Source organism: Neomonachus schauinslandi, chromosome 16 (assembly GCF_002201575.2).
Source record: "Neomonachus schauinslandi chromosome 16, ASM220157v2, whole genome shotgun sequence".
Taxonomy (NCBI): Eukaryota; Metazoa; Chordata; class Mammalia; order Carnivora; family Phocidae; genus Neomonachus; species Neomonachus schauinslandi.
In genome coordinates this window covers 7,841,844-7,867,847 of record NC_058418.1, presented here as the reverse complement: position 1 = coordinate 7,867,847, position 26,004 = coordinate 7,841,844, and the positions used below count along the sequence as shown (strand labels likewise).

The following is a 26,004-nucleotide window of genomic DNA, read 5'->3' as shown; positions in this document are numbered from 1 at the left end:
TCCTTGCGGCTCCAGGAAAGCGCCAACTGCCTAATCAACTAGGGGCAGGCAAGGAGGGCTGTCTGACCGACTCCCAAAACAGGCCCAAGGCAGAGAAGCCCCGGCCTATTCCGGCTGCGGGGCTGATCTGCAGGCCGGCTCCCTCCACCCACGTCCCAACCGCCTCTCCCCATCAGAGTGAGATTCTGGCTTTCCTGGCCGCTGCTACACCATGGGGCCCAGTGCTGGGCGGTGACCCCAAGCCAGAGGCAGCTGGCGGCGGGGCTGGGGGAGGGATCCAGAAAGCATTAACTCTCCTCAGGGGAGGGGAGAGCGGGAGGCTGGAACTGCTTGCCCATCTTTCTGTCTGAAGTGTGGCACCTATCTGGGGACAATCGGGGGACAAGCGTTGGGATGAAAAGCCGACCAGCCAAGGACAGCAGAGGATAGAGACAGAAATGAACGGCTTCTGGGGGACTTCAGTGCACAGCTGAGCCAGGCTAGGGCCACCCACCCTGATTTTGTTGAGGAAAAAAAAAAATCATCTGCCTAAGCCTCTGGGAGGTGGGTGTTGCATTACTTGAGGCCGAAGGCACTCCGCTCTCCTGCAGACAGTCCCACTGTGCCCAGCTGGCCTGGACGGGCTGCAGTTCTCTGCATCCATATCTACAGCCCCCGTGAGAGGGGAAGTAGGCGGCAGACGCCCACCTTGGGGATGCGGCTGATGATGTCTGGGTACTTTCCGGTATTGTCTTCCTGATTCCTGCTGAAGATCTTCACCTCCCCGCCTTCCAGGACGTGGATCTGCGGCAGTGGGGGAGGGGAGAGGGACTCAGAGCCCAGCCCACCCCAGCTGGCCCCAGCCCCACCTTCACCGGCAGACGGTTCCAGAAGCCCTGGAGGAGGAACCGGTGCAGAGACCTGAGTAAATCATCTCCTCCATCCACACAGTGCCTCCCACCCGTTCCTGGAAGCCCCTGCCATCTCCTTCCTCACCCTCCCTATCCACCACCCCCCACCACCCTGGATGCTCAAGTGCCTTGCTGTGTCTAAGCGGATTTGCCTGGGTGTTAAGTCGTAAATATCGCCCTGAATTTACTGTTAACTTTCATACCATCCAGTCACAGTCCGTCAGCAGGACCATGAATATGCCCCCTTACACAGGGCAGCCCCAGCTCCGCCCCCAGGACAGGAGAGCCACGAGAAGCATCCTTACAGACCCAACCAGGGACGTCCCTGGCACGGGGGCGCCTCCCACGGCGGCTGTTACAGCAGGGCACGGGCGAAGCCCACATTTTCTTCAACTCCCATGGCCGTGGGTCAGGGACTTTGCCGATTTTATCAAATAAAATGGACTTTCAGGTAAGCCCGGGAGGTGGTTATTAACACGACCGCTGCGGGATGGCGGAAAGTGAAGCCCGAAGCACAAGGTCACATGGGCGCTCTGTGGCGGGAGGCACTCTGAGCTCGGGTCTGACCCACCCCGGGGCCCCGCTCTTGGGCACCTTCTGTTCTGCCGCAGGGAGGCGTCGCCCCCATACCTGCGCCCTCTGCCCGTCGTATTTGTACTCGCAGGTGAAAGCTGCCTCCTCGAAGCGTTTCAGGACCTCGCCGACACCACGGGTGGGGTGCGCCAGCATTGGTTTCAGGGGAACTCCTGGGAGGGGAGGAGCGAGAGAGTTAGAGTAAACTGGGGGAGGTGCCAGCAACATGTCAGATCAGCGCGGGGGGGGGGGTGGTGGCAGAGACAGCCAGCTGTGCCCCAGGACCCATTCTCCCTTCTGAGTAAGAGAAGACCACGTCCTCCCGGCTCAGGCGGGCAGCTGGTCTCCCAGCTCGGCACAGTCCCAGCCTCCCTTGCAGCGAAGGAAGGCCACGTGATTAGGATGCGTGGGTGGTGGTGTGCACGAGGTCTGGGTCACATCCTCACCCCTCTTCTCTCTCTCCCTCTTCTGTGATCTAGAAACCTGAGCCACCTCTGATCGTGCACATTAGGGTGAAAACCTCGGGACGAGAAAGTAACAGGAGGGAGGAACCTCAGTTCCCAGAGGGGTCCCTGGAGCCCAGCCACGTATCCTCCCTGATCACCTGCCTTCCTCTGGACTCTTATGTGCAAGAGGAACATTCTGTCCGGCCTGAACCACTGCCCTTGGGGTATCTCTGTCACAGCATGCACCCACACCCCACCTAATCCAGACGGGGACTCCAAACAGAAAAGGGATGGGTTTCCGCACAGGGAACGAGATTCGATTTTGGAGGCAAGAGGAGAAATCTGCAGGTTCTTAGAGGGATGGAGGAAGCTAAGGCCGGGAGAAGGGAGTGGAGGCTGCAGAAAGGCCATCCGCCGCTCCGTGGCCCTGGAGCCGGCTCTGCCCGGGGTGGGGCTGCGGTCACTCCCGAGGGGCTGGTACCTGGGCTCAGCTTGCAGTGCTCCGGGAGGCGCTCCAGGCCGTGCTCCAGCAGCACAGGGATGATCCGGTCCAGGTCGGGCACCTCGCTGGGGTGGGGGCAAGAACTAGCTGGCAGGTGTCTTTCCAGAACTCTGACAGCCTGGAAAGCCTGTGCTGTGGCTACAAGATGCACCTCTGCCAGTCTGTCACCTTGTCCAGGGGTCTGCTCTCACCCATCCCGGACTCTGGCTGTCTCTGTCACGCTCCCGCCCCAGCACCACTGCACATCGCTCTGTCTCCCTCGCTCTGGGCCTGCCGTCACCCCTACCTGTCACCAGGAGACCAGTGACCCTCTACCTGAGCTACACATTAGAACCACTCAAGGATGGATTAAGAAATTTCTCCAAGGCGAGGCCCCACCTCCCAGGAGTTTGACAGAGCTGGCCGGAGACCGGCCGGGGAGCACCCCGTGGTCAGAGTGGAGACCACTGTCCTGGCCCTGGGAGGGCGGGGGTGGTCTGCAGGGTCGGTCCCTGCCCTGTGACCCAGCGAGCGGCCCCGAGGGCGTTTGCAGAAATGCTCCTGGGCCCTCCTGCCGCTGATACCCTCTCTGGGCACTCACCATCTCGCTGTGGCCCTGTCACCCCATGGATGTCCTAACCCCTCACTCTGCGTCAGTCACCAGCCCTGCTCTGGTTCTCTTCGGGCCTCTGCGCATGTGCGGTCCTGCTGGGAACTCCCAGATGTCGCGCCACTCGCACCTGCGGCCAGCATTTCCTCCCTGCTCCCTGTGCCCCCGTCCCTGGTCCTAGTCACTGTCCCCCGCCTCATGCCCAGCACCAATCTTGTCTGGGTCACCACCCCTGCTCTGTCACCAGCCCCACGATGGTCACTAGTGCTTGCTAGCCGCCGGCCCCGCCCACGTCACACGTGGCCCTTGGAGCTGAGCCCACCGCCCCTCCGGCCCTCCCACTCTGCCCACGGGCCCCAGATCTCACCAGAACGTCTGCTTCAGGATCATGCCTTGCTCCTCTAGCCACGTCTTTCGGGCCTCCGCTGTCCTGCCCTTCCCAGCATCCACGATGGCCGGGGGTGATTCTAAGACCAGACGCGCCGGCAGAGGCTTTGGGACGGGCCCGACCCTTTGGCTACCCCGGGGCACAGCGGGTGGCATGTGGGCAACAAGGAAGGGGGACAAGGCTGCCAGGGAAGGAACCTGGAGGGCAGCGGGGGCGCGAAGACCTCGGGGAAAGGAGAGCGGCCCGGTTAACTGCAGAGCGGGGCTCGGAGACCGGCCGCAGGGCCTCACCTTGGCCTGGGGGTGTGAGGCTCACGGCCTGGGCGAGCGCGGCCAGCACCGACTGCTCCGCCAGCCCGAGGCGCAGCCGGCCGCTCAGGGCTCTGGGAAGACAGCAGGGGAGGGGGAGCAGGCTGGTCGCCATCCACCCTCCCCGTCTTGCCCTCTACCCGCTGCCCCTGCCTCCCTTCCTCCCCCACCTTGAGCCTCTGGAACCCTCTCCTCAAAACCGGAACCACCTTCAGGGCCGGAAGGAACCCAAGGCATCACACGGCCCCACTGAACAGACGGGGAAATGGAGACCGGCCTCTAATAGCCGCGGCCGCTGGCCTTCCCTGGGGCAGAACTGGGGGCCTCACGGTGTCTTCACCTCTCTTCTCAGCTGCCCTCCGGGGAAGCGGTGAGGCTCGGGGAGGGCAAGCCGGGGCACAGCGGGCCTGGAAACGGGACACGGCCTCCCCGGAGGTGCCACGGGACGTGCTGCCCAACAGCCTGCCCCGCACAGGCCCGGCTCTGAGCCAGGGGCCTCCGTCTACCCTTCCACAGAGCCGGCCGAGGGTAAGGGGCCTGCCCCGGCAGCGCCAGGGGATTGACCGACGGGACACCACACCCAGCTCCCAAGAAACGCCCGGTGATGGGGGCTGCCGGGATGTCATTCCCACGCTCATGGCAACCGCCTGGCCCCCCGCCTGCACCACTCCCGCCGAGGCCAAGGCACACATTGCTAACCAATCCCAGCACCTCTTAGCCACGAGCCCCAGGCCGCGAGGAGAAGGGCCGCCCGGGGAAAGGGACCCCGTGTGCCCAGTCCAGCCCCTCAGGGCCCGGTGTGCGGGCGGTCAGGGCACCAGCGGGACCCCCACGGCCAGTCCCTCCCTCCCTCCCGCCGCCGCTCCCAGCCTCCCAGGCCCACGCCTACCTGGCGATGTATCGGGCTTCCGAGTGGCGGCAGGCGACAAAGAGGCCTTTGATGACGTCCATCTTCTTGGCTGTGGACTGAAGCGGGTCGAGCAGTCAGTGCCTGGGGCGAAGGGAGGGGACGACACCTCCTCCCGGCTGGCCCCCTGGAATACATGCCCCTGCCGTCACCCCACTCCCACTTCCCGCCGCGCGGTGATGCAGTAAGGAAGGCCGGCTCCAGCCCGCCTCCCCCCCTCGCTCCATTCAGCAGGTATTTACTGTCCCGTGTCCTGTCACGCGGCCGCAGCAAAGCGGGTGCTAGAATCTCAAGAGGAGACCCCCTGGCCCACGAGCAGGCCCGAAGCGACCCAGCCCCAGAGAGTGACTGGAAGGCCCCCTTGCCACACGCGTGGCTCCAGGTCCCCGAGGGGAAGGGCAGAGGGTCCGGGCACAGGGCTGCCCCCCTGCCCCACTCACAGCACTGCCGGCCAGCCGGGCGATGTCTCGGAACTTGGTGAAGACCCCGGTGGCAGTGAGAGCGGGCGGGGGCAGCATGAGTCTCTGGGTGCTGCGGCTGTTCTCGGCCACCAGCCCCACGTCGCCCTTCTCAGCTGCCTCGGCCTTGACAGACTCCAGCTGCCGCCCTTGGGGTGCAGGGAACAGTGGTGAGGGGGACGCAGGGGGCTGTGTGTCTGTCCCGGGTCCTCTCTGCCCACACCTGGCCCGGCCCCCCACCCCACTCCTACCACGAACACCGAGCAGCGGAGGCCCCGCTCACGGTCTCCCCGCATCTCCCCTCGGCCCTCCAGGCTCTGTCACCTCCCTGGGCCCCGGGCCTCAGTCCCAGCCCCCCCGGCCTGCTCCCTCTGCATGCCCATCTCCCCAGCCCCCCTTCCACCCCCACGGTGCTGGGGCTCCCTCGCCTGAACCAGCGCCTCACGTTCCCCCAACGCACCGACCTGTCCCGTCGGCCCTCTCCCCACCTTCAGAGCCCCCTCTGCTCTCTCACATCCTCCCCGCCTCTGCATCTTCTCCCTCGGGGCCCCCCACCCTGGAACTGCCACCACACCCCCTGCTTACCCGTGGCCTGGGCCACCGCCTTGAGGAGGACGCCGTCACCGACGCCAAGCTCCAGGCCCTGCTGGGGTGGCCCGAGGCGGTTGAGGCTGAGGTAGAGGATGGGGAGGAGGTCTGGAGGTGACAGGGCCACCACGGAACGCAGCAAGTTGCTCAGCGTCTCCACCATCCGGAGCCTGGGGGTGGAGGCAGGGGTGTGACCTCGTGGCATTTCGGGGTCAAAGCTGGGGGGCGGGTGGAAAGCACCCCGGGAAAGGAGAAGAGGAGGAGCTCGAGTCCGGGCCCAGGTGGTGGCCTGAGCCACAGGCCCAGCCACAGATGCTGGTGGGAGGGTGAGCCTGCTCCATGCTTACGACGAAGATGGGGACGGCCATCCCCAGAGGAAGAGTGGCTGTTGGCTAGAGCATTTTCCAGGGGCCGGACCGGGGGGCAGAGGGTGAGTCTAAACCCTCTGTATGTTTCCGCTCACCGAATGCTCAAGGCTCCACCGTGAGGGAGAGACTGATAACACCCCCACTTTAGAGAGGAGGCAACTGAGGCCCAGAGAGATCATGTAACTTGGCCAAGGTCACAGAGCCAGTGAGAATCAGGCTGAAACGTGAGTTGAGGCCGTCTGCCCAAGGAGCCCCGCTCCCCACCACTACACCGTGCCGGCTCGAAAAGTAAAACCCCGTTTCTGTGTGGCTCGCAGGATCTGTGCAGAGGTCTGCGTTTGCTCTTGAGCAGGCCTCACTGGAAAGAGAAGCTAAGTCTCCCTTACAGAAGCAGCCCAATGAACAGACGGAGGAGGCATGAGAGAGAGAGAAACACAAAGCACCGCGGGGCGGACGCCACAGACTGACTTCCAGGCAGACCAACAGCATGCCCCCAAAACTGAGGCCTGCCTGGAGCCTCAGAATGGGACCTTAATTAGAAAGAGGGTCTTAGGGGCGCCTGGGTGGCTCAGTTGATTAAGCAACTGTCTTCGGCTCAGGTCATGATCCTGGAGTCCCTGGATCGAGTCCCGCATCGGGCTCCCTGCTCGGCAGGGAATCTGCTTCTCCCTCTGACCCTCCCCCCTCTCATGTGCTCTCTCTCAAATAAATAAATCTTTAAAAAAAAAGAAAGAAAGAAAGAAAGAGGATCTCAGCAAGTATAACTCAGGTCAGGGTCAAGATGAGGTCATCGCAGGTGGGGTGGGCCCTCAATCCAGTAGAAGTGTCCATATAAGGTACAGAAAAAGACACACAGAGAAAGAGCACGTGGAATCGAAATTGGAGGCAGGGATTGGAGTGATGCGGCCATAGGCCACGGATGCCCAAGGCCACCATCAGCTGGGAGAGGCATGGGTCAGGTTTCCTGAGAGCCTCCAGGACGAACCAGCCCTGCCCGCCCCTTGATCTCGGACTTCTGGCCTCCTGAAATGCGAGGGATACATTTCTGTGTTTTCAGTCCCCAAGTCAATGGCTATCTGTTTCACCAACCCGAGGACACTCTTCATTCCAGGGCTCTCAGCAAGCTCGAGCAAGCTCGAGACGGATGATCTGTACTTTCCTCATGAAGAGACTGAAGCTCAGAGAGGTCAGGCCACCCGCCCATGGTCACACAGCCAGGAAGCGGCGGAACTGGGCCCACTCCCAGGCCTGTCTGCCCACCCCGGGCAGAGCTTTGGCTAATCCGGCCCTCCTGCTGCTGCCGCCCGCAGGCCCCCGTGCCCTGCAATTCCACTGTGGGGCTCCTGCCAGAGGAGGTTCCTCCCATGTTCACAAAGACACACGCTGACAAGAACAAAGCGCTGGGAACAGCCGAAATGCTCCGCTCATGTGTGAGAAGTGAAAAATGAAGGAATCCTACAGAGCAAGATTAAAAGGGCCGAGACCTACTTAAACCAATATGGAAGGATCTTCTGGAAACAAGGCTGACGTGCAGGTAGGAAGCAGAATGGGGTGGGCCCCCTGATGATACTGACTAAACACGCAGGAGTGAGGGCCAGGGCCAGGCAGCCCTGTGTGCCGGCGGCCCGACCAGCACTCGCTGGGAGTGAGGTTCCCACTAGAATCCAGACGCGGACCTCCTCACACGAAGGGCAAGACAATCAGCAAGGCCGTGGTTACGTCTCACCGCTGAGGGTAGATTAAGTTCCTGCCACTGGGAGGAGGCAAAGGTTTCCCCACGCGGGGAATCTGGGCTCACGCTCACGGCTCATTGTGACCCACAGAAACAGACAGAAGCGTGGTGTGGGCCTTCCGGGCCGGGGGCCCACGAGGCCCTGCAGCCACTCCAGGGGCCGGGGACGCGTGCAGGAGGGTGAAGTGGAAAGAGCAGAGGTGGAAGGCACCGGGCAGCCAGAGCCGCCACCCCACCTGCCCCTCCCCGTCCAGGCGGGCCTGACGAATTACCGAGCAGAAACTTCCTCAATCTTCTCAAATGTCCGGGCCACAGCCAGGTAAGGGACCCTGGGGAAAGAAGAGAGACACAGGGTGGTGTGTATAACCCACACCATCCGTCTGTCCACGTGCCTTCCCACACCTTTGGTGCTGCTGCCTGTGTCCCCAAAATGGGGACGGGAGAGATCTGACGGCTTCCTCCACCGGAGGCCTCTGGGGAGATGCGCCAGGTGACAGGGAGAGGCGGAGGGACAGTCGGGGGCGGGGGGAGCCTCACTTCTGGCCTGGCTTCCAGCACGCATCGTCAATGGGATGGTAGTTGTTTTTGGCAGGATTGTAGCTGGGGGGGTCCAGGGGCCTGTGGAGGCAACAGGGAGATAGACACCTGGGTCAAAGAGAAGCCAGTCCTCCAGCTAACATTTTCTGAGCACCTACTACGTGCCAGATGCTGTTCTAGGCATGAGGGTGCAAAAGGGAATGAAAACAAAGTTGCTGAACCTAGAGCTCACATTCTAGCCGGAGAGTCGGGGAAGAAAAAAAACCAAAACAAACGTAGCAACAAATAATTTTGGTATTAAAAAATATTTCCAAAATGGGCACCTGGGTGGCTCAGTTGGTTAAGCGACTGCCTTCGGCTCAGGTCATGATCCTGGAGTCCCGGGATCGAGTCCCGCATCGGGCTTCCTGCTCAGCAGGGAGTCTGCTTCTCCCTCTGGCCCTCCCCCCTCTCCTGCGCTCTCTCTCTCTCAAATAAATAAATAAAATCTTTAAAAAAAAAAAAAAAAATTTCCAAAACCAAAATCAAACCACGCTGGGGGAAGGCGGGATGGAAGGTGCCACTTCTGAGGAAAGGCTGGGGAAGGAGACATTTGGGCAGAATGACATGAGGAGTGAGCAGAGTGGGTATCCAGGAGAAGAGCACTCCAGGCAAAAGGAACAGCAAGTGCAAAGGCCCTGAGGTAGAGACACACATGACATGTTTGAGGAATGGAAAATGGGGTTTCACAAAAATGACATTAAGAATCCCCAAAACACTGTCATTAGAATAATTAGCTGCAATCACCGATTGTAGCTGAAAGAATTTTTGGCGGGCATCAGTCTCATCGTTAGAGGAACCAAGTCAGGAGAATCTGGACTCACCACAGGCCTCCCCTTACTGCCCTGTCCTCTCCACTCGACAGCCGACACGGACTCACCCCTTGGCCTCCTCCTGTCTTGCTGTGCCAGGTCCCTCTTCTTTCCCTTCTTTCTTGGTTGCCAGTTTCCGGGGGGCTGGGAATGAAGTCAGGAAACTGTGGGCCCTCCTCCTGAGAGCCCCCACCAGCCCATGAAGCCAGGAGACAGGGGTCAGACCTTCCACCAAGGGGGACGCGCTCTGGGGAAAGGCCCGCCTCCTCCCCAAGAGGCTGGGAGCTGGGGGGCGGGAGACACTCACCGAAGAAGCTGCTGACCGTCTTGGGCGCTTTGGCAGGCGGCTTGGCCGGGTCCTCCTCTCGAGCCTCCCGCTTCCCCGCCACCTCAGGCTCCAAGGCGGTGTCTGGCGGGGGCTCCGCTGCTAAAGCGAGAGACACTGGTTGGGGATGCCCACTTCCAACCCGAGACTTCACTTGTCACTGGTTCTGACTCCACATACAGAAAACACCTTCTGCCCCTTTCCTTTCTGTGCGTTAAGTTTTTTGAGCCTCTTGGGCCCGATGCTTTTCCGTCAGTACTAACAGAATCCCCTCGAGCGTCGGGCCTGAGACCGGAGACTTTACAGACAGCGGTAAAAAGAAATCTCAGCACGATCAGAAGAAAATGTTCCCACTTCCCCGGCAGTTGCAGAAAAGCGGGTAAGGTCCGCGTCCTCGAAATGTCCCCACGATGCTGTTTCTCACACAGGAGTCTCACGGACACCCGGCTGTGGGGCTTGTTCTTGGGCCTGTGAGGGTAACTAGAACCTCAAAACCCCCGCAGCTCAGCCAAGCGGTCTAACTTCATAAACTACCCCTCAATAACATTTAGTACCTGTGATTTCTCAAAGATACAAATATTTTGTTGGAGGATGACTGGCTCTTTCTTCTTTCCCATGTGTGGGGGCGAGGGGGGAGATTTTAACCATAAAAACGATGACAATAAAACCTCTGATTCCCCGAGAATTTGCATTTCAACAACACATTGGAGTCTTACTTAAAATTAACTGGCCTCAGAGAGGCGCCTGGGTGGCTCAGTCGGTTAAGCATCTGCTTTTGGCTCAGATCATGATCCCAGGGTCCTGGGATCGAGTTCTGTATCAGGCTCCCTGCTCAGCAGGGAGTCTGCTTCTCCCTCTGCACCTCCTCTCTCTCTCACTCTCTTTCTCAAATAAAAATCTTTAAAAAAATGAAATTAAATTAACTGGCCTCAGAAGACATCCAACCCAAAACCAGACAGCCAGGGCCCCTGGGGGAGTGGAAACTCACAGGAGGTCTCTGGGTGCTCAGGGGGCGTCACGGGCTGGCCCTCCCCTTCTGCTTCTTTCTTTTGGGTCACTTCAGGCTCTGTGAGGCCTTCCGGTGGGGTCTCAGCTTTGGATGACAGAAGTCAGATGGCAAAAAAAAAAGAATTATTCTGACCCCCAGGGACATTTCAACTCCCATCTGCTCCTCTGCAGATCAAGCACGTCTATAAAGCGGCAGGAGGTGTGAGCCCGCTCCTGGTCAGCCCCAAGCGCGGCGGGGCCTCCAACGGAATCCAAACCCCATGTTTGCGCGCCTGGGCAGCCAGAAACGGACACAGACAGCCAGTATCTTCTGATCAACGTCTAGAATTATTCACCGCAAGATACAACTGGAAAGAGTTCCAAACGCACATGATAACTTGATATGGGTAAAAATGAAAAATGTTTTAAACTGGGGAAAAAAAAAAAAAGGTCATACTTCCAGGGTAACAATAAAAACTGTGTAGGTGAACTTGAGAAGAATCAAGCAGCTGCCCGCTCTCCCACGCACAGCCCCAGACACTGACACTGGCTAAAAACGCACAATTTACAGTAAGGTTGGATCCAGACTAAAAACTGCCAACAGGAAGCCACATCTGCTCCGGAAGAGTTGAGCCAAATGAGGACCTTTTATTATTATTATTATTTTTTTAATTATTTTTTTTTAAAGATTTTATTTATTTGCGAGAGAGACAATGAGAGACAGAGAGCACGAGAAGGAGGAGGGTCAGAGGGAGAAGCAGACTCCCCGCCGAGCAGGGAGCCCGACGCGGGACTCAACCCCGGGACTCCAGGATCATGACCCGAGCCGAAGGCAGCCGCCCAACCAACTGAGCCACCCAGGCGCCCGAGGACCTTTTATTAAACACTGACAGTGGCAAAGGCTGCACACAGGTCCCAAATGACTAGTGGGTCAGATCTTTGCACCAGAATGTCCCCCGTGGGCCGAACTCTTGGGGACACCACGGATAGTTCCCGGTTCCAGGGGAAACTGGGGGCATCTGCTGGTCACGGCAGGAACTACGAGCTCGAGGTAGATCAGATTTCAGCATCCTTGGCCCGCGGGCCTCGCAATTCCTGACGTCACCTGTCTGCCAAGCAGGGCTTTCCTTGGCTGCTGTGATCAAAACTCGGCACGGGGAACAGGGGATTCCAAAGGTCTGGGCGACTGTGCAGAGGGCAGGACACATCCTAGCTAGTAACTAATTGTGACTCTCTGAAGGAGGAAACAAAAAATAGTACTTTTCCTTTCAACGGACGTGCACCGTTTTCTCAAACACCCAAGTTTCTAGAACATCAACAGTTGTCTGGACATAACTACTTAATAAACGGAACTGTCTGGGCACCTGGGTGGCTCAGTCGGTTAAGCGACTGCCTTCGGCTCAGGTCATGATCCTGGAGTCCGGGGATCGAGTCCCGCATCGGGCTCCCTGCTCAGTGGAGAGTCTGCTTCTCCCTCTGACCCTCCTCCCTCTCATGCTCTCTGTCTCTCATTCTCTCTCTCGCAAATAAATAAAATCTTAAAAAAAAAAAATTAAAAAAATAAACAGAACTGTCGAGGTAGCGGCCCAGGGGTACCATCAACAATTTACTACGCGCTAAGGGTGCTGTTGAGAAGCTGGGGGTCTCTGCCTTCTGGGCCCATTTCTAAGGAAAAAGAAGTCATGGAGAAGAAAACATTTTCCATCAACACAAACAGAAAAACAAAGGATAAAAATGGGAAACGGCATACGAATTCACCCTAAATTAAAGGGGCCCAAATGAATGCATTTCAAAATGCTCTCGTAACCCAAATGCCTGTGTTGGTGTGTGGGGTTCTGACGGCCACATCGAGATTCAGGGACACAGGCATTAGATCGGGGATCCTAACAGTCCAGCCTCAGGGAGAGGCCCCCACCTTTCCAGATTCCCCACGGTGCACCCTCCAACTCTCTCTCTCTCGCCCTCCCTTCCCCTGGTGCCTCACCTTCTTCCTCCTTCTTCCTCTTGGCCTCTCTGTCCTCATCCTTGCCCTGCTCCTCCAGGACATCCTGTATTGTCCGCTTAGGAAGCTGCTTCCGAGCTGCGAAGACAAGGGGCTTGGCGTGGTGGACCTCGTGGGTCTGTCCCCCCCCCCCCCCCCAGTGAGCTCAGGCCGGTCAGTGACGGGGCCCCCTGAGAAGGCTGTGGGACGCTCCCCTTCTGCCCCAGGTGTGCCTCATTCTTCCAGCTCTGCCGCTTCCTGGCTGTGTGACCCTGAGCACGTTACTTAATCTCTCTGTGCCTCCGTCTCCCACATATGCAGAATAGAAACAGTCCCCGAGAGTAAGAGATGCTACGACGCGCTCGGCCCAGTGCCGCACCAACTCTAGCACCGCCCCCCCGCCACATTCCAGAAGCAAGTCTTCTGGTATCTGCCGTTGTGCTGCCTCATCTCTCTCCAGCTGACCTTCTAACTCTTTCCACGCCACGTAATCCTTCATTCTCTGGCACCGCTGAACTCCTGCTGCTCCCAAACACAACACACCTCCGGGCCCTGGCACTTGCTGTTCAGGGGCAAAGTTCAGGGGTCCTTTCCTCTAAAAAGAATTTCCTGACACCCCCCCCCCCCCCCGGCCCACCCCCCGGGCCGCCCCGCGCCTCCCCCACGCCCTGCCCCACTCACCTTTTTCCTGAGGACCTCCCCGCCGCCCCCATCCCGCAGCCCTCCCATGGCGCCCCAGCACCCGCCAGGACAAAACCCAGGCTCCTGGCCTAACATGCGGGGCCCTGTGGGAGCCAGCCCCCCCCCCGTCTCACTGCACACAGTCCTCAAACTCGCCCTGCTCCCCACATTGCACCTGACCCTCCAGAAACACGCCGGTGTATGCGACCCCCCGTGTGCCACATGGTCCCTCTGCACACTGCTCGTGGCTGCACCGCTTCCTGCCGCCCTCCCGCATCTTCCAAGACTCAGCTCGGGTGTCACCCGCTCTGCGCTGCCTCAGTTCTGAGCCCTGTTACCACTGCGACTCCTTTTCTTCTTCTGATTTTTTAATTAAAAAAATTTTTTTAAGTTTTTTATGCAAGTGTAATTAACATACAGTCTATTAGTTTCAGCTGTGCTATTTCTTTTCTTTTTCTTTTTTTTTTTTAAGATTTTAAGTAACTTCTGTACCCAAAGTGGAGCTCAAACTCACGACCCCGAGATCAAGAGTCACATGTTACACCAACTGAGCCAGCCAGGTGTCCCCAGGCGTGCTATTTCTTATACCAGCACCACCCGATGGAAAAATACGGTGAGACACATACCTGATCTTAAACTTGCCAGTAGCTACACTGAGAAAAGGAAAAAAAAATCCAGATACACCTCGTTTTAATAATACGGTTTATGTAACCCAATGTATCCAAAAATACTACAACTCCAACGTGTTGTGTTTTCAATGCTAAAATAATTAACATTTTCTTTTCCGTGCTAAGTCTTCAAAGTCCGACGTACTTCAGCACATCTCAACTGGTTGCTAAGTTTTCCTCAGAAAGAGCTGATCTGTGTTTAGATTTCACAGAATTTACAGTTGAAGAAGATTTGTGCACCCAAGTTATTCTAAACGTGCCTGAGAGTCTTCGGTAATTCAATCTGGCATCAGCTTGCACATCTAAATTTAACAAAAATGGTGCAGCACTGAAAATTCAGTCCCTTGGTCGCACCTGCTACACCTGTCCCCCAGCATCATGTGAGGGTCTCTCACCTGTGCCTCCCCACCCGTACAAAATGTTCCCGATGCCCCAGGAGACAGAGGTGCCATTCCTCAGGCTGGCTTTCCACGGACCCTCTCCAGTGTCCCCACTTGGGTCCCCAACCCTGTGCACTAAGCACCAACACACCAAGCCATCAGTGCCCCGAAGGGTCTTCTCGATGCCTGCTTCCTTCTGTTGTTAACCCTCTTCCCTGCTCACTCTTCCTTCTCCTTCAAGGCTTGGCTGGGTGCATCTCTCTTCTACCAGTCTCCCTCTTTCCTGGGCTCCCACAGTGAGCTGCGCTGCCTCCCAGACAGCACGTACCCGCGGTTACAATAACCCAAGCTTCCTGAGCACTTACTATGGGCTGGGCCCAGGTCCAAGCACCTTCCGCATATTTCCTCTTAATCTCTGTATGATAAATGCTGTCATTATTATCGTCTCTGTTTTACAGATAAAGCTCAGAGAAAGTAAGTCATTTACCCAAGGTCACACAGCCAGTGGATGGTGAAGCCATGCTCTCAGCCACAACGCTAAGATCAGAGCTGTCGTGAGGATGGCTGCCAGGTGCAGAAATCCTCAAGTAGACGAAGACAGGCAAGGCAAGGGGCAGGGGCCTGTATGTCCTCACCTGTGCGCCGCTTCGGGATCCCTGCTGGGGAGATGTCCACAGGAGAGCTGGAGAGGGAGGGGCTGCTCTCGGGAAATGTGACAGGGCTGGGAGGGGAGACTTGTGGAGAGCTGGGGGCAGGCTTCTGGAAAGCAAGAAAGAGCAATTCTAGAGTGAGGGGAGGAAGAAGGGGCCACCTCCTTGTCCTTTTCCAAACAGTTGGGGGTAGAGAGTTCTCCGTCCCAGTTCAGGGCCCCTCCTCTCTTAACCTGGGCCTTACCCTCCTTAACCTCCTGTGGAGTTTCGTGGCACCAGACTCTCCCCATCATGGACGACAATAACAACAACTCTTTTTCCTAACGTAACAGAACCTTTGATTTTTAGCTAGGCATATGATGGCCCAACGAAAAACCACATTTCGCCTCCTCCCCTGCAGCTAGGTGCAGCCGAGAGCCTGAGAACTACACTTCCCAGCCTCCCTTGCAGCTAGGCGCGGCCAGGAGCCTCACTCCTACACAATGCAATATAAGGGAAAATGATGTACACTTCCCGTGGAATGTCTTGCTCTTCTCACTGGCTTGAAAATGGACATTCGCTTGGACTAGGGCATCTAGGATAAAAGTAATGGTACAGAAGCAGCCTGCGTCTCTGACACTGAGAGACTGCTATATTAATCCTGGGCTTCTTATCCCATTAGAGACAGAAATAAATTCCTACCTTGTTTAAGCCCGTTATTTGTATCTTGGTTTCAATCCCTAACTCATCTTACAGGGCCCTCTGCCAGTTATTAAGTGACAGCCCCTCCGCTCCAAGCCTACCCCGTCCACTCTCCCTCATGATGCTTGGACTCTGAAAACCCCTTTCCCAGTCTGGCAGGAAGCTCTGTGGCAGGCAGCGCCCTAACAGGGTACAAGAAGGGCCTGTGTCAGCCGGATCCGACTTAGAGCATTTCCAACACTCACAGAGCCTGCGACGTGATGCCCCTGGATGCCGGCACTCTCCGCCCAGGGCCCCTGCCTCCAAGATCTGACCAGGCCCTCGGCGCCACCTGTAAGCTCAGAGACCCCCGGCGCCCACCAGCGAGCACCTGAAGGTCTGTCAGCTCCACAGCTCCCGGGGCAGTAGCTACCCCCTACAGTTGCTACCACCATGACGCCTTCGAGTTCTCTTTTCGCCCCTGCAGTGACCTGGTTGAGAACTACACACGTATTTGATAATTCTTTGTATTAAACTCTCTCTGCTCATGTGGTTTCTCTCTCCTATTCAGACCCTGATGGATACAGGCCCCAAAGGGACATTGTGAAGGCTGCTCAGGACCCAAAGCCACCCCTGTCCCTCCCCTGCTCAAAACCGGTCCACGGATCCCTAGCAGCCACAGGGCAAAGTCCAAGCTCCTAAGGACGGCCCCTCCTAGTCCCTGGAACCTGTGAATATATTCGGTTATGTGGCAAAGGGCAATGAAGGCTGCAGAGGGAATTAAGGTCACCAATCGGCTGCCCATTGGGTGACTTTGAGTGAGGAAAGGAAGGAAGCCAACGTCTCTGGAAAAGGCAAAAAGCCCTCTGCCAACAGGAGAGTCCCGATGTGTTTTCGAGCCCTAATTCTGGATCACGCATTATTCTCAGATCCATAGGTGAACTGACTCCTTTCCTGTTCACAGTCACCCCGAGTGGTAGGTGCTCCCAGGAGCTGTATGTCACAGGTGAGGTGGCCAAAGCACGAGGCCCGGAGACTGCCCCAGGCCACGGGGCGCAGGTGGAGTCAGAACCGTGCAGACCAGGCCATCCATCTGCTCCAGGGCACGACCGCTCAAATCTTCCACCTCCTGGGGCATGAGCGCCCCTGAGCAGCTGTGCTACACTCAGTGTGAAAGGCTACCGGGAATGACGGCTTCGTCCAGGAATGGGCGGCAGGCTGGTGGGGACCTACCTGGCCTTTGGAGGGCGTGACGGCTTCGTCCTCCTCCTCCCCTTCACTGCCCAGGACCTGGGCCACCTTCCGCCCTGGCCTCTTCACTGGAGAATCGCTCTCAGGCACCTCTCCATTGCGCTCCTTCAGCGCCACCCTGGAAGGTGGGAAAATGGGGGTGTTTCATTCCCTTCCTTTTCTTTCAAGCATTCCATGAGCTTTTTCTAGGCGCCTCCTTGGCATACACTCTTAATCATCCGACCATCCACTGCATCCACGTTTCTGGAGGCCTCCCATGTGCCCACCTACTCTGTGACGAGCAATGCTGAGGAGCAGACGGAGCCCCTACTGAGAGCAGGGAATGGCCTCCAACATCCATTTGAAGACCCTCTCGTTTTCAGTCATACCAGCCCCTGAGATTTAGCTAGGTCCATGGCTCTCGGCTAGAGACTATCCCTTCCCAGCTTCCCCTGCAGCTGGGTATAGCCATGTGAGGGGTCCTGACCCAGGGGATGGAAGGGGTATGACTGATGCATGCAACTTGCTCCTGACTGCTTGCCCACAGATGTTTTACTCCTGGAACTTGGACTTGCCAACCCCCTTTGCCAACGCCGAGGCCCTGGATCCAGCTGTGCCTGAGGCTGGACCTATACCTTTGGACTTCCCAGTTACCGAAGTCAAAAAATTCCCTTTAGGACTCCCAGACATTCTGAGCTGGGTTTGCCACACTTACAGCCAAGAGAGCCCTGACTTATAAAGGAACAAATTCACCATGTCCTCGCCCCATTACTTACTTTGGAGGTGGCTCTGTCTCTCTGACGCTGTTGGAGGTCTCCTTCTCTGGCTTTTTCACTTTGCCCTCATTCTTGGGGTAGAAAAATGACCTGGAGGAGCACAGAAGGAGGGGGAAAATGGGAATGATAATGGCACAAGAATCAACCAAGCCCTTCCTATGTGCCAGGGCCTCTCCCAGGCCCTAGGGATTCCGGGGAGACAAAGACACCAAGTCCCCACCCTCAACACGTTGACACTCAGTAGAAGAGGCAACTGTTAAGTAACTAAACAGAAAATGTCGGGAAGTGTGAAGTGCTCTGGAAAAGATCAATAAAGCAAGGTATCCTCCCTCCACTTGAGACTGGCTGGACTGAGTAGCTGGCTTCCAGGGAAGTGAGTACTGAGGAAGGACCACGGAAAGTAAGGTGGAGAGGCCTCGCCCGCACTCTCCTGACCGAGTCAGGAAGGTCAGCATCACTGGTCATGTCCCGGGGATGTCTACACGCCAACCACGAGGGGACGAGACGCTACCTCGCTTCGCTGCCCGTGACCCCAGTCTGGTTATGAGAACAACATCAGACACATTGGGGGGCCGTCTGCAGGTATCCTGACAAAGTCTGAGAAACTGTCACCTGGACTGACACCAGAGGGAACCGAGGGGGCATGACAACTAAATCCAACAGGGTACTCCGAGCTGAATCCTGGGAACAGAGAGGAGCATTTGTAGATAAATCGGGGAGATCGGAGTGTAGTTAACAGGAATGTACCAATGCTGGTCCCTTACTGTGACCGACGGGCCCCACGACATCAACAGTGGAAGCTGGGTGCCAGGTACCCAGGAACAGGCTCTATTATCAGTACAACTTTCTGCACATCTAAAACCGCCCTCAAATTAACACTTTACGTACACTCAGTCAGTCAATCAACCGATCAAGCCAAGCCAAGCCAGGGGCAGAAAGACATCTGAGGTGCTATCAGCCAAAGACAGACTATGCCCAGACTTGTCATCCTGTGAGAAAAATGCAGCCTGTGATTTGTGACCTCCCAGGTCTCTGGCGGGCGGGCGGCCAGGTCTGAGTCAGTCTAGAATCCATCCCCTCCTTCCGGGAGCAGCCCCTCCATTTTCCTCTCAGGACACTCCCTCAAATTCCCAGTGAAAGGGTTTTGGCAACTGGGTCCAACCAAGCCCAAGGCCATTAATTCTGGAAGGCTTCAACTACACAAGCCATGTAATTCCCTGTCTCGTTTTCCTGAGGCCAGCTTGCATGAGGACAGAGCTTCCCACCCTGGACACTACTGATGTTTCAGGCCAGATCATTCTTCGTTGCGGGGGGCTGTCCCATGCATTGCAGGTATTAAGCAGCAACCATGCCTGGCCCCTATCCAGTAGATGCTAATCACAAGCCCCCTTCTCCCCCTAGTTGTGACAACCAAAAACATCTCCAGACATGGCCAGCTGTCCCCTGGGGGGGGCCAAACCACCAACTGTGAACCACTGGGTCAGCATTTCTGAACCTCCAGCTAAAAAATTCTAGTTACCACACTACCCGTCCTCCAGATCCCACGCCCCATTTTCTGCACTGCTCGGCTCCTGAAAATTCCAATTGGGAGACTACCTTGTGTTCTTCCAAGAAAAGGCACAGAAATCAAGAGAGAAGCAGAGAACTCAGAGCATGTAGGACGGGGGGCCGGGTCCTTACATGATACTCCGCTGCATGATGGGTCGGAATTCTCCCTTCCCCTTTCCTCCTCCTCGTCTGCAGCCAGATGCTCCTGAAACAGAAATCCAGATCCTTGGTGAGACTACTGCTTGTGCACAGACCAAAGCACGTAACCCTCCTTCTTTCAGAAAGAAGAAGAAGAAGAAAAAAAAAACCCACAAAATCAGAAACATGAGTTTCCCCACCGACAAGAAACTCCCATTTTTATGGACCAACACTGATTTATGAGCAAAGAAAAAGTTCCAAGTCAGAACAAGATAAGAAGCCTCGATCGTATGGAGCCTGCTTTTCATCTAACATGAAGGCACACGGAAGACCTACAGGTTTTTAAAATTTTTTTCAGTTTCGTTTGGGTTTTTTTTTTATTTTTTAATTTTTTTTTTTAAAGATTTTATTTATTTACTTGAGAAAGAGAATGAGAGAGAGAGCATGAGAGAGGGGAGGGTCAGAGGGAAAATCAGACTCCCCGCTGAGCAGGAAGCCCGATGCAGGACTTGATCCTGGGACTCCAGGATCATGACCTGAGCCGAAGGCAGTCGCTTAACCAACTGAGCGACCCAGGCGCCCCTCATTTGGGGTTTTTTGAGGAGAAGTTTTTTTGTTTTTTTTTTTAAGTTTTAAGATCAGCAAAAAACTGGGGCACCTGGGTGGCTCAGTTGGTTAAGCGTTTGCCTTCGGCTCAGGTCATGATCCTGCGGGTCCTCGGATCGAGCCCCATATCGGGCTCCCTGCTCAGCGGGGAGTCTGCTTCTCCCTCTCCCTCAACCCCTCCTCTCTCTCCCTCTCTCTCAAATACGTAAATAAAAATCTTAAAAAAAAAAAGACTAATAAAAAACTGTTTTTAGGTGAAACAACCCTGACGCGTGGCACTCCATTAAATTATACCCACTGCTGCTGAGCAGTTTCTAAAGTATATTCTTTACAGAAACGAGGGGCAAAAACATCACGCAGAGAACACCAATCTTAGAAAGTTACGTACTGTACAGTTCATTTCTGGAACATTCTCCAAATAACAAAACTTAGGATGGGGAAGAGATTGGGGTGGTCAGAGCTTAGGGACAAAAGGTGGGGGTGCGGTCAGCTATAAACGGGGAGCACAGTGAGAGCCTTTGTGAAGACAGAACTGTTCCATATCCTGACTGCGGTGGTGGTTACACAGATCTGTACATGGGTTCAAACTTCGCACACATGCACACACACGCGCACACACAGCTGAACCAGCTATGTGGTCTAGCTCACGGTATTGTCCAACGCCGACTTCCTGGTTTTGATACTGGACTACAGTTATATAAGATTCCACCAGGAGGAAGAAAGGTGTACTATTTTTATAACTTCCGGCAAGTCTATATAATCCTTTCAAGACAAAAAGTAAAAAATAAAAAGCAGAATGAAAACATTCTCTATGTACTGATATATATAGAAAGATGTTCTAGGTATCTTAAGTAACATTTTAAACAGTAATAAAAAGGAGGCAGAACAGTGTACATAATATGCTACTGATTTCGTAAGACAGGAGACAATAGGAACCTGTCTATTCTTTGGTCCTGCTTTTGTTTGCCGAATAGAAACTCTGGAAGGATAATCAAGAAACCAACACAAGTGGTTGGGGGCACTCGAGGTGAGTGGAAGTAGGGCTGTGAACCATACCCGTCACTGCATACCTCTATCCCGATTTTATTTTAAACCCTGCATATTTATTACCCATTCATTTAAAAAAAAAAAAAAAGTAAATCTAGACCCCACATAACCGTTCAGATTTTATGATCTAGCCTCCTACCCCCTTTCTCCAGGTTCCCTCTGGGGAGTGCCCTCCGGGACCACCAGCAGCTGGTCCCCTCCTGCCCAGCTCTGAGCACTGGATGGATGTCCAGAGGCCTCCCCTGGGTACCTGCTAGGAGAGACCCTCCATTTCCTGACCTCCGGTGGTGGTTAACTGGTACTTCTCTTCTCACACGTATTGTGTTGATCCTGCGTTCTGATTATATCACAGTTCATCTTTCCAATCAGACTGGGAGCTCTGGAGCCATGGGGCTGGGGCTGGTTCCCTCCCCTCTCCTCCAAAACTTATTTCCCAAACCAGACATTCTCCATACCACCTTTGAAATTTCAACAGTATCTATGTAAAACCTGAATTTTTTTTTCACTTAATATTTTTTCTGTAAAAAAAAAAAAAAAAAATCAACTTTATTAACTGGGGTGCTTACTAGGGACCAGGCACTATTCCAGATGCTTTATATGAATTAATTCACACAAAATCTATTACAATTCGTTATTATCCTGATTTTACAAACAAGGCAAAGGAAGAAGAGAGGTCGAGTGATTTGCTCAAGGCCACACAGCCTAATGGGTTGCGAAGCCAGGATCCGAAGACAGGTGTCCGGCTCCAAAGTCTGTGTCCTTAACCACTACCTATTCTTGAGGGTGAGGAGGACAAGGGTCCCCCTGTACTGGGATTGAAGGGGTGGCGGGTGGCCCTTAGATCTTGGGGCTGTTGAGATAACCAGTGTAAAATGATGTTACCCAATACTTCCCAACAACACAATCCAACATTTTCCATTTTTATCCCCATCTCGCCAATGAGGAGACGGAGGCACAGAAAGATGCCTGGAATCACAGAGCTTGTTAAGTGGTAAAGGGGATGATTTCGTACAATAGCAACAGAAAACTAAGATGGTAACTAATTTTTTTTAAGACTTTTTAAATTTTATTTATTTATTTGAGAGAGAGAGAGGGAGAGAGCACGAGTCAGGTGAGGGGCAGAGGAAGAAGCAGACTCCCTGCTGAGCAGGGAGCCCAATGCGGGGCTCGATCCTGGGACTCCAGGATCATGATCTGAGCTGAAGGCTGATGCTTAACCGACTGAGCCATGGCACCCCAAGATGGCAACTAGCTTTCTAAACTGTTGCAGTGCCCCAGGCCCAATCCTTAGGCCCCCTCTCTGTCCCGTTTACACCCACTCCCTTGGAGATCTCATGCAATGTGATCATGGCCCCCAAATGTCTCACTCGGGCTGTCACTAGCCCTCTAAACTCAAGGTGGCACATCCTGGTTTTCTGCTCTGACATCTGGATGTCCAACCAACATCCCCACCTCAGTGGGACCAAAACCAAACTCCAGACAACACACACATACACGTATTCCTTCTCCCACCTCTGCGGTGGTAGCTTTTGTCACCCAGCTGCTCCAGTCACTTGGAGTCCACTGCATGCCTATATAACCATTAACAACAAAACAAAACACCGGACAATATCCAGTGCTGGTGAGGATGTGGAATAATGGGAAGTCTCATACTTTTCTGGAGGGAATTCAACATGGTTCGGTCACTTTTGGAGAAGCCTGGCAGCTTCTCAAACGGTGAAGCATATGCTTACCATATGACCCAGCAACCCTACTCCGAGGGATTTACCCGGAGAACTCCTACGTGCACACAAAACCCCGTAAGTGAATGTTTACTGCAGCGGATCTGTTTACAGTCACCAAAAATGATCCAAATGTCCTCCCACGGGGAATGGATGAACAAACTATGGTATATCCTACAACTTGCTGAACAGTATCCCACTGTAGGATGTACTAAAGCTTGTTTACACTCGCTTGGCAATAAAAAGGAATATTTGGGTACGCTGCAGGGACGGAGAGGGACCGATAGTTGCCGGCGGCGGGGGGAAGGGGTACCTAGAGACGAGGAACACAATCACTTTTTGGAGTGATAAAACTGTAGTATCTTGATGGTGGTGGTCTTTATACATAATTCTACACATTTCAAAATTGACAGAACTACACACCAAAAAGAGTAAGTTCGCTATATGTAATTTTTTAATAAAAAAACAAAAAAAACAAAAACAAAAAAACCCGGGATGCCTGGGTGGCTAAGTCCTTAAGCGTCTGCCTTCGGCTCAGGTCATGATCCCAGAGTCCTGGGATCGAGCCCTGCATGGGGCTCCCTGCTCAGTGGGGTGTCTGCTTCTCCCTCTCCCTCTGCCCCTACCCCCTGCTTGTGCTCTCTTGTCTCAAATAAATAAAATCTTTAAAGAAACAAAAACAAAAACAACCCTTGGACTGTTGATTCACCTGATTCACCTCTTTTCTCATACCCCAAACTTATCGACCCACGAATCCCACTGGCACTGCCTCCCAAAGACCACAGTAAACCACCTCTCAGCATCCCACGGCTCCGAGTGCAGGTCCGGCTACCGCGACCCCCAGCCTGCTGTACTAACCCCTCACTCTCCTCCTCCCCAGCAGTTAGTTAGCACAACTGGATCTTCTAAATTAGGTTTTGTCTCACTCTCTAGAGTACTGCTTCTAACACAATTCTCCACATGACAGAAGCGTTCTATACCTGCAGAGTCCAAAAAGGTCACTCTATCCATATGTGGCTTCAAGTATTTGAAATGCAGCTGAAATGCAGCCACTGAGGAGCTGAGATTTTCATCTGTTTCTCATGAGCTTAAATTTAAATCTCTACATGGGGCTAGCTGCTACTATTAAGCGGTACAGGGCTAAAACGCTGAGTTCCATAAAGATAAGGATTTTGTCCATTTTGTTCAGCGATATGGCCACAGGACCTAAAACAGTGCCTGGTACTGAATGCACTGGCCCATATGTATGCCTTTATTTAAAAATCAGGGTAACAGGGGCGCCTGGGTGGCGAAGGTGGTTGAGCTCCCAACTCTTGTTTTCCGCTCAGAGCACGACCTCAGGGTCGTGAGATCGAGCCCCACGTCTGCTCCACACTGGGCATGGAGCCTGCTTGGGACTCTCCCTCTCCCTCCACCCCTCTCCTGTCTCAGATAAATAAATCTTTTTAAAAAAATCAGGGTAACAAAAACATCATTACTAAAGAATTTAGGCTCCATAAGCAGGATCTTTCAAAACCCACAGGCCATGTCACAAGGAGCACGATATCAAAGGGTCTTTAAACAGTTTGAGGATGACCAGCCAAAAGGCTCAAGTCTTTTCCTTCTCATTAATAAAAGCTCACGTTTCCTGACCTGTCTGTTCCCTTGACCACCCTCCATCCGTGGAAAGTATTTTACACCATTCCCCTAAATATGCTACTCTCATCCTCTGAAGCTCAGAACAGCTCAGCATCACCCAAAAGACAATGAGGAAGCTGGGACAGGAGAAGGAAAGTGAGTAGTTCAGGGCCACACAGCCAGCCAATGGTGGATCCCAGAAACATAGAGGGCCAGTTCTAAGAACCTCACCTGGGATTACGTGTAAAATATTCCAGCCTGCTCCCAGACCTACTAATCAGAAGCTCTGGGAATAGGAGGGGGACCTGCAGGCTTAGCAAGCTCTCAGGGATCCTAAGATAAGATGAAATTAAGGTCTTGGGGCGCCTGGGTGGCTCAGTCGTTGGGCGACTGCCTTCGGCTCAGGTCATGATCCCAGGGTCCTGGGATCGAGCCCCGCATCGGGCTCCCTGCTAGCCGGAGAGCCTGCTTCTCCCTCTCCCACTCCCCCTGCTTGTGTTCCTGCTCTCGCTCTCTCTCTGTCAAATAAATAAATAAAATCTTTAAAAAAAAAAAAAAGAAATTAAGGTCTTACTTAGACCCCACTGGCCTTTCCCTCATGCCTCCCTGAGGCTAAAAGGTCAGAGATTCAAACAGGATGAAATGGGGTTGGAGGCCAGGAAGTGATGTGTCCTTCATCCCACGTCCTGCTGTCTCTCCTCAATGATTCCCCTCGGCTTTCAGATGCCAGCCCCCCTTTCCAAATGCTCATCTCTTCTCCCAGCCAAGTGCACCCGCCCCCCCCCCTTGCCTTATCCCTCAAGCCTACCCCTCTCCTAAGGACATCAATATCCTTTTCTCTCCACTCCCCAAGCTCCTCTGGCCCTCCCTCCACCCCTTAGGGCAACGATAAGCCGAGACTTTTGAGTTACTCTCTCCAGGGCCCCTTCCCTTCCCAGGCCTTGGCCTCCCAGCACTGTGGTCCAACCCTACCTCCGCTCCGCCCCCCTCATCAGGCAACCACAAAGCCAGACCTCTCCTTATACAGAAGGGTCCCGACCTTTCCTAAGGCCTTGGCCTAGACCTGGACCAGACCACTGACCTCTCTGCCCCACCTCCGTCCAGAGGGATCCTCCCCCCACACCGTCTAAAGCCGACCCCACTTCTCCCTCTCCTTAAACCTTTCCCCGGCCCCGCCTCCTAGCGTCTGGCCCCGCCCGCTAACAAACTTTGCCCCGTCCCCACCCCCTTCCAGGTGGGCCTGTCTCCCCGACCACCCAATTTCCGATGGCCCCGCCCACCGAGCCCCCGGGGGACTTCCGTGACCACGCCCCTCGTGGTAGCCCCGCCTCCCAGGCCTCTCCTCAAACCTTGTCGGGTCCTACTGACTCTGGCCCTCGACTACCCTCTACCTGGCCCTCTCCTTCCGGCGGACGCCCCCCGGTGCCCCGTAGGGACCCGCTGCCGGCGCTCTCCCTTCCCCGCCGCTCTCTCGGCCGCCTGAGCGTCCCCCACGCCCGCTCCCCTGCAGCCGACCGACCCGGCGGAGCCGTGGGCCCGGAGCGTACGACACGCGCGCCACCCCCCAGTTTCCCAGCCCCGCGTCGGCGGCCCCACCTGCCTCTCGCCAGCCCCGCGTGCCACTGTCCTGCGCGTCACACCCGGAACCGCTCGGCGCCCGACCGCAGCCCTCAATTCGCGCCACGGAATTCGCGCGCAGACTTTGGCGGGCGGGGGCGGGGCCGTAACGAGGGGCGGGGCCCGGGCGTCGTCCGCGCCGCCGCTGCCTCCCGGAGGACGCTGGGAGTTGTAGTCTCCCGGACGGGAGGCTACTAGGAAAGGGGTGAAGTAGGGTGAGCCCTCCCGCAGGGCA

The 26,004-nt window shown here is 55.2% G+C and overlaps 1 protein-coding gene across 4 annotated transcripts in view; it reads right to left on the bottom strand.

Annotated features, from left to right (window-relative positions):
- Positions 1 to 25,843, bottom strand: part of LIG1 (DNA ligase 1) — a 36,774-nt gene extending 10,931 nt beyond the window's left edge. The window contains exons 1-19 of one of the 4 annotated variants that reach the window (XM_021681215.1): positions 25,749 to 25,843; positions 19,156 to 19,228; positions 17,476 to 17,565; positions 16,703 to 16,838; positions 14,795 to 14,918; positions 12,434 to 12,529; positions 10,451 to 10,555; positions 9,445 to 9,564; positions 9,206 to 9,281; positions 8,287 to 8,367; positions 8,022 to 8,078; positions 5,647 to 5,819; positions 5,044 to 5,210; positions 4,586 to 4,662; positions 3,679 to 3,770; positions 3,368 to 3,467; positions 2,391 to 2,476; positions 1,521 to 1,636; positions 688 to 783 (exon numbers count right to left, since the gene is read on the bottom strand). In XM_021681215.1, coding sequence (XP_021536890.1) covers positions 688 to 783; positions 1,521 to 1,636; positions 2,391 to 2,476; positions 3,368 to 3,467; positions 3,679 to 3,770; positions 4,586 to 4,662; positions 5,044 to 5,210; positions 5,647 to 5,819; positions 8,022 to 8,078; positions 8,287 to 8,367; positions 9,206 to 9,281; positions 9,445 to 9,564; positions 10,451 to 10,555; positions 12,434 to 12,529; positions 14,795 to 14,918; positions 16,703 to 16,838; positions 17,476 to 17,565; positions 19,156 to 19,172 — 1,809 coding nt within the window. In that variant the 5' untranslated portion in view covers positions 19,173 to 19,228; positions 25,749 to 25,843. Of the gene's footprint in view, positions 1 to 687; positions 784 to 1,520; positions 1,637 to 2,390; positions 2,477 to 3,367; positions 3,468 to 3,678; positions 3,771 to 4,585; positions 4,663 to 5,043; positions 5,211 to 5,646; positions 5,820 to 8,021; positions 8,079 to 8,286; positions 8,368 to 9,205; positions 9,282 to 9,444; positions 9,565 to 10,450; positions 10,556 to 12,396; positions 12,400 to 12,433; positions 12,530 to 14,794; positions 14,919 to 16,702; positions 16,839 to 17,475; positions 17,566 to 19,155; positions 19,229 to 25,748 lie in introns of those variants that run through there. The other 3 variants (XM_021681216.1, XM_044911484.1, XM_044911483.1) reach the window with 3 other exon arrangements.
- Between the last annotated feature and the right edge of the window lie 161 nt (positions 25,844 to 26,004).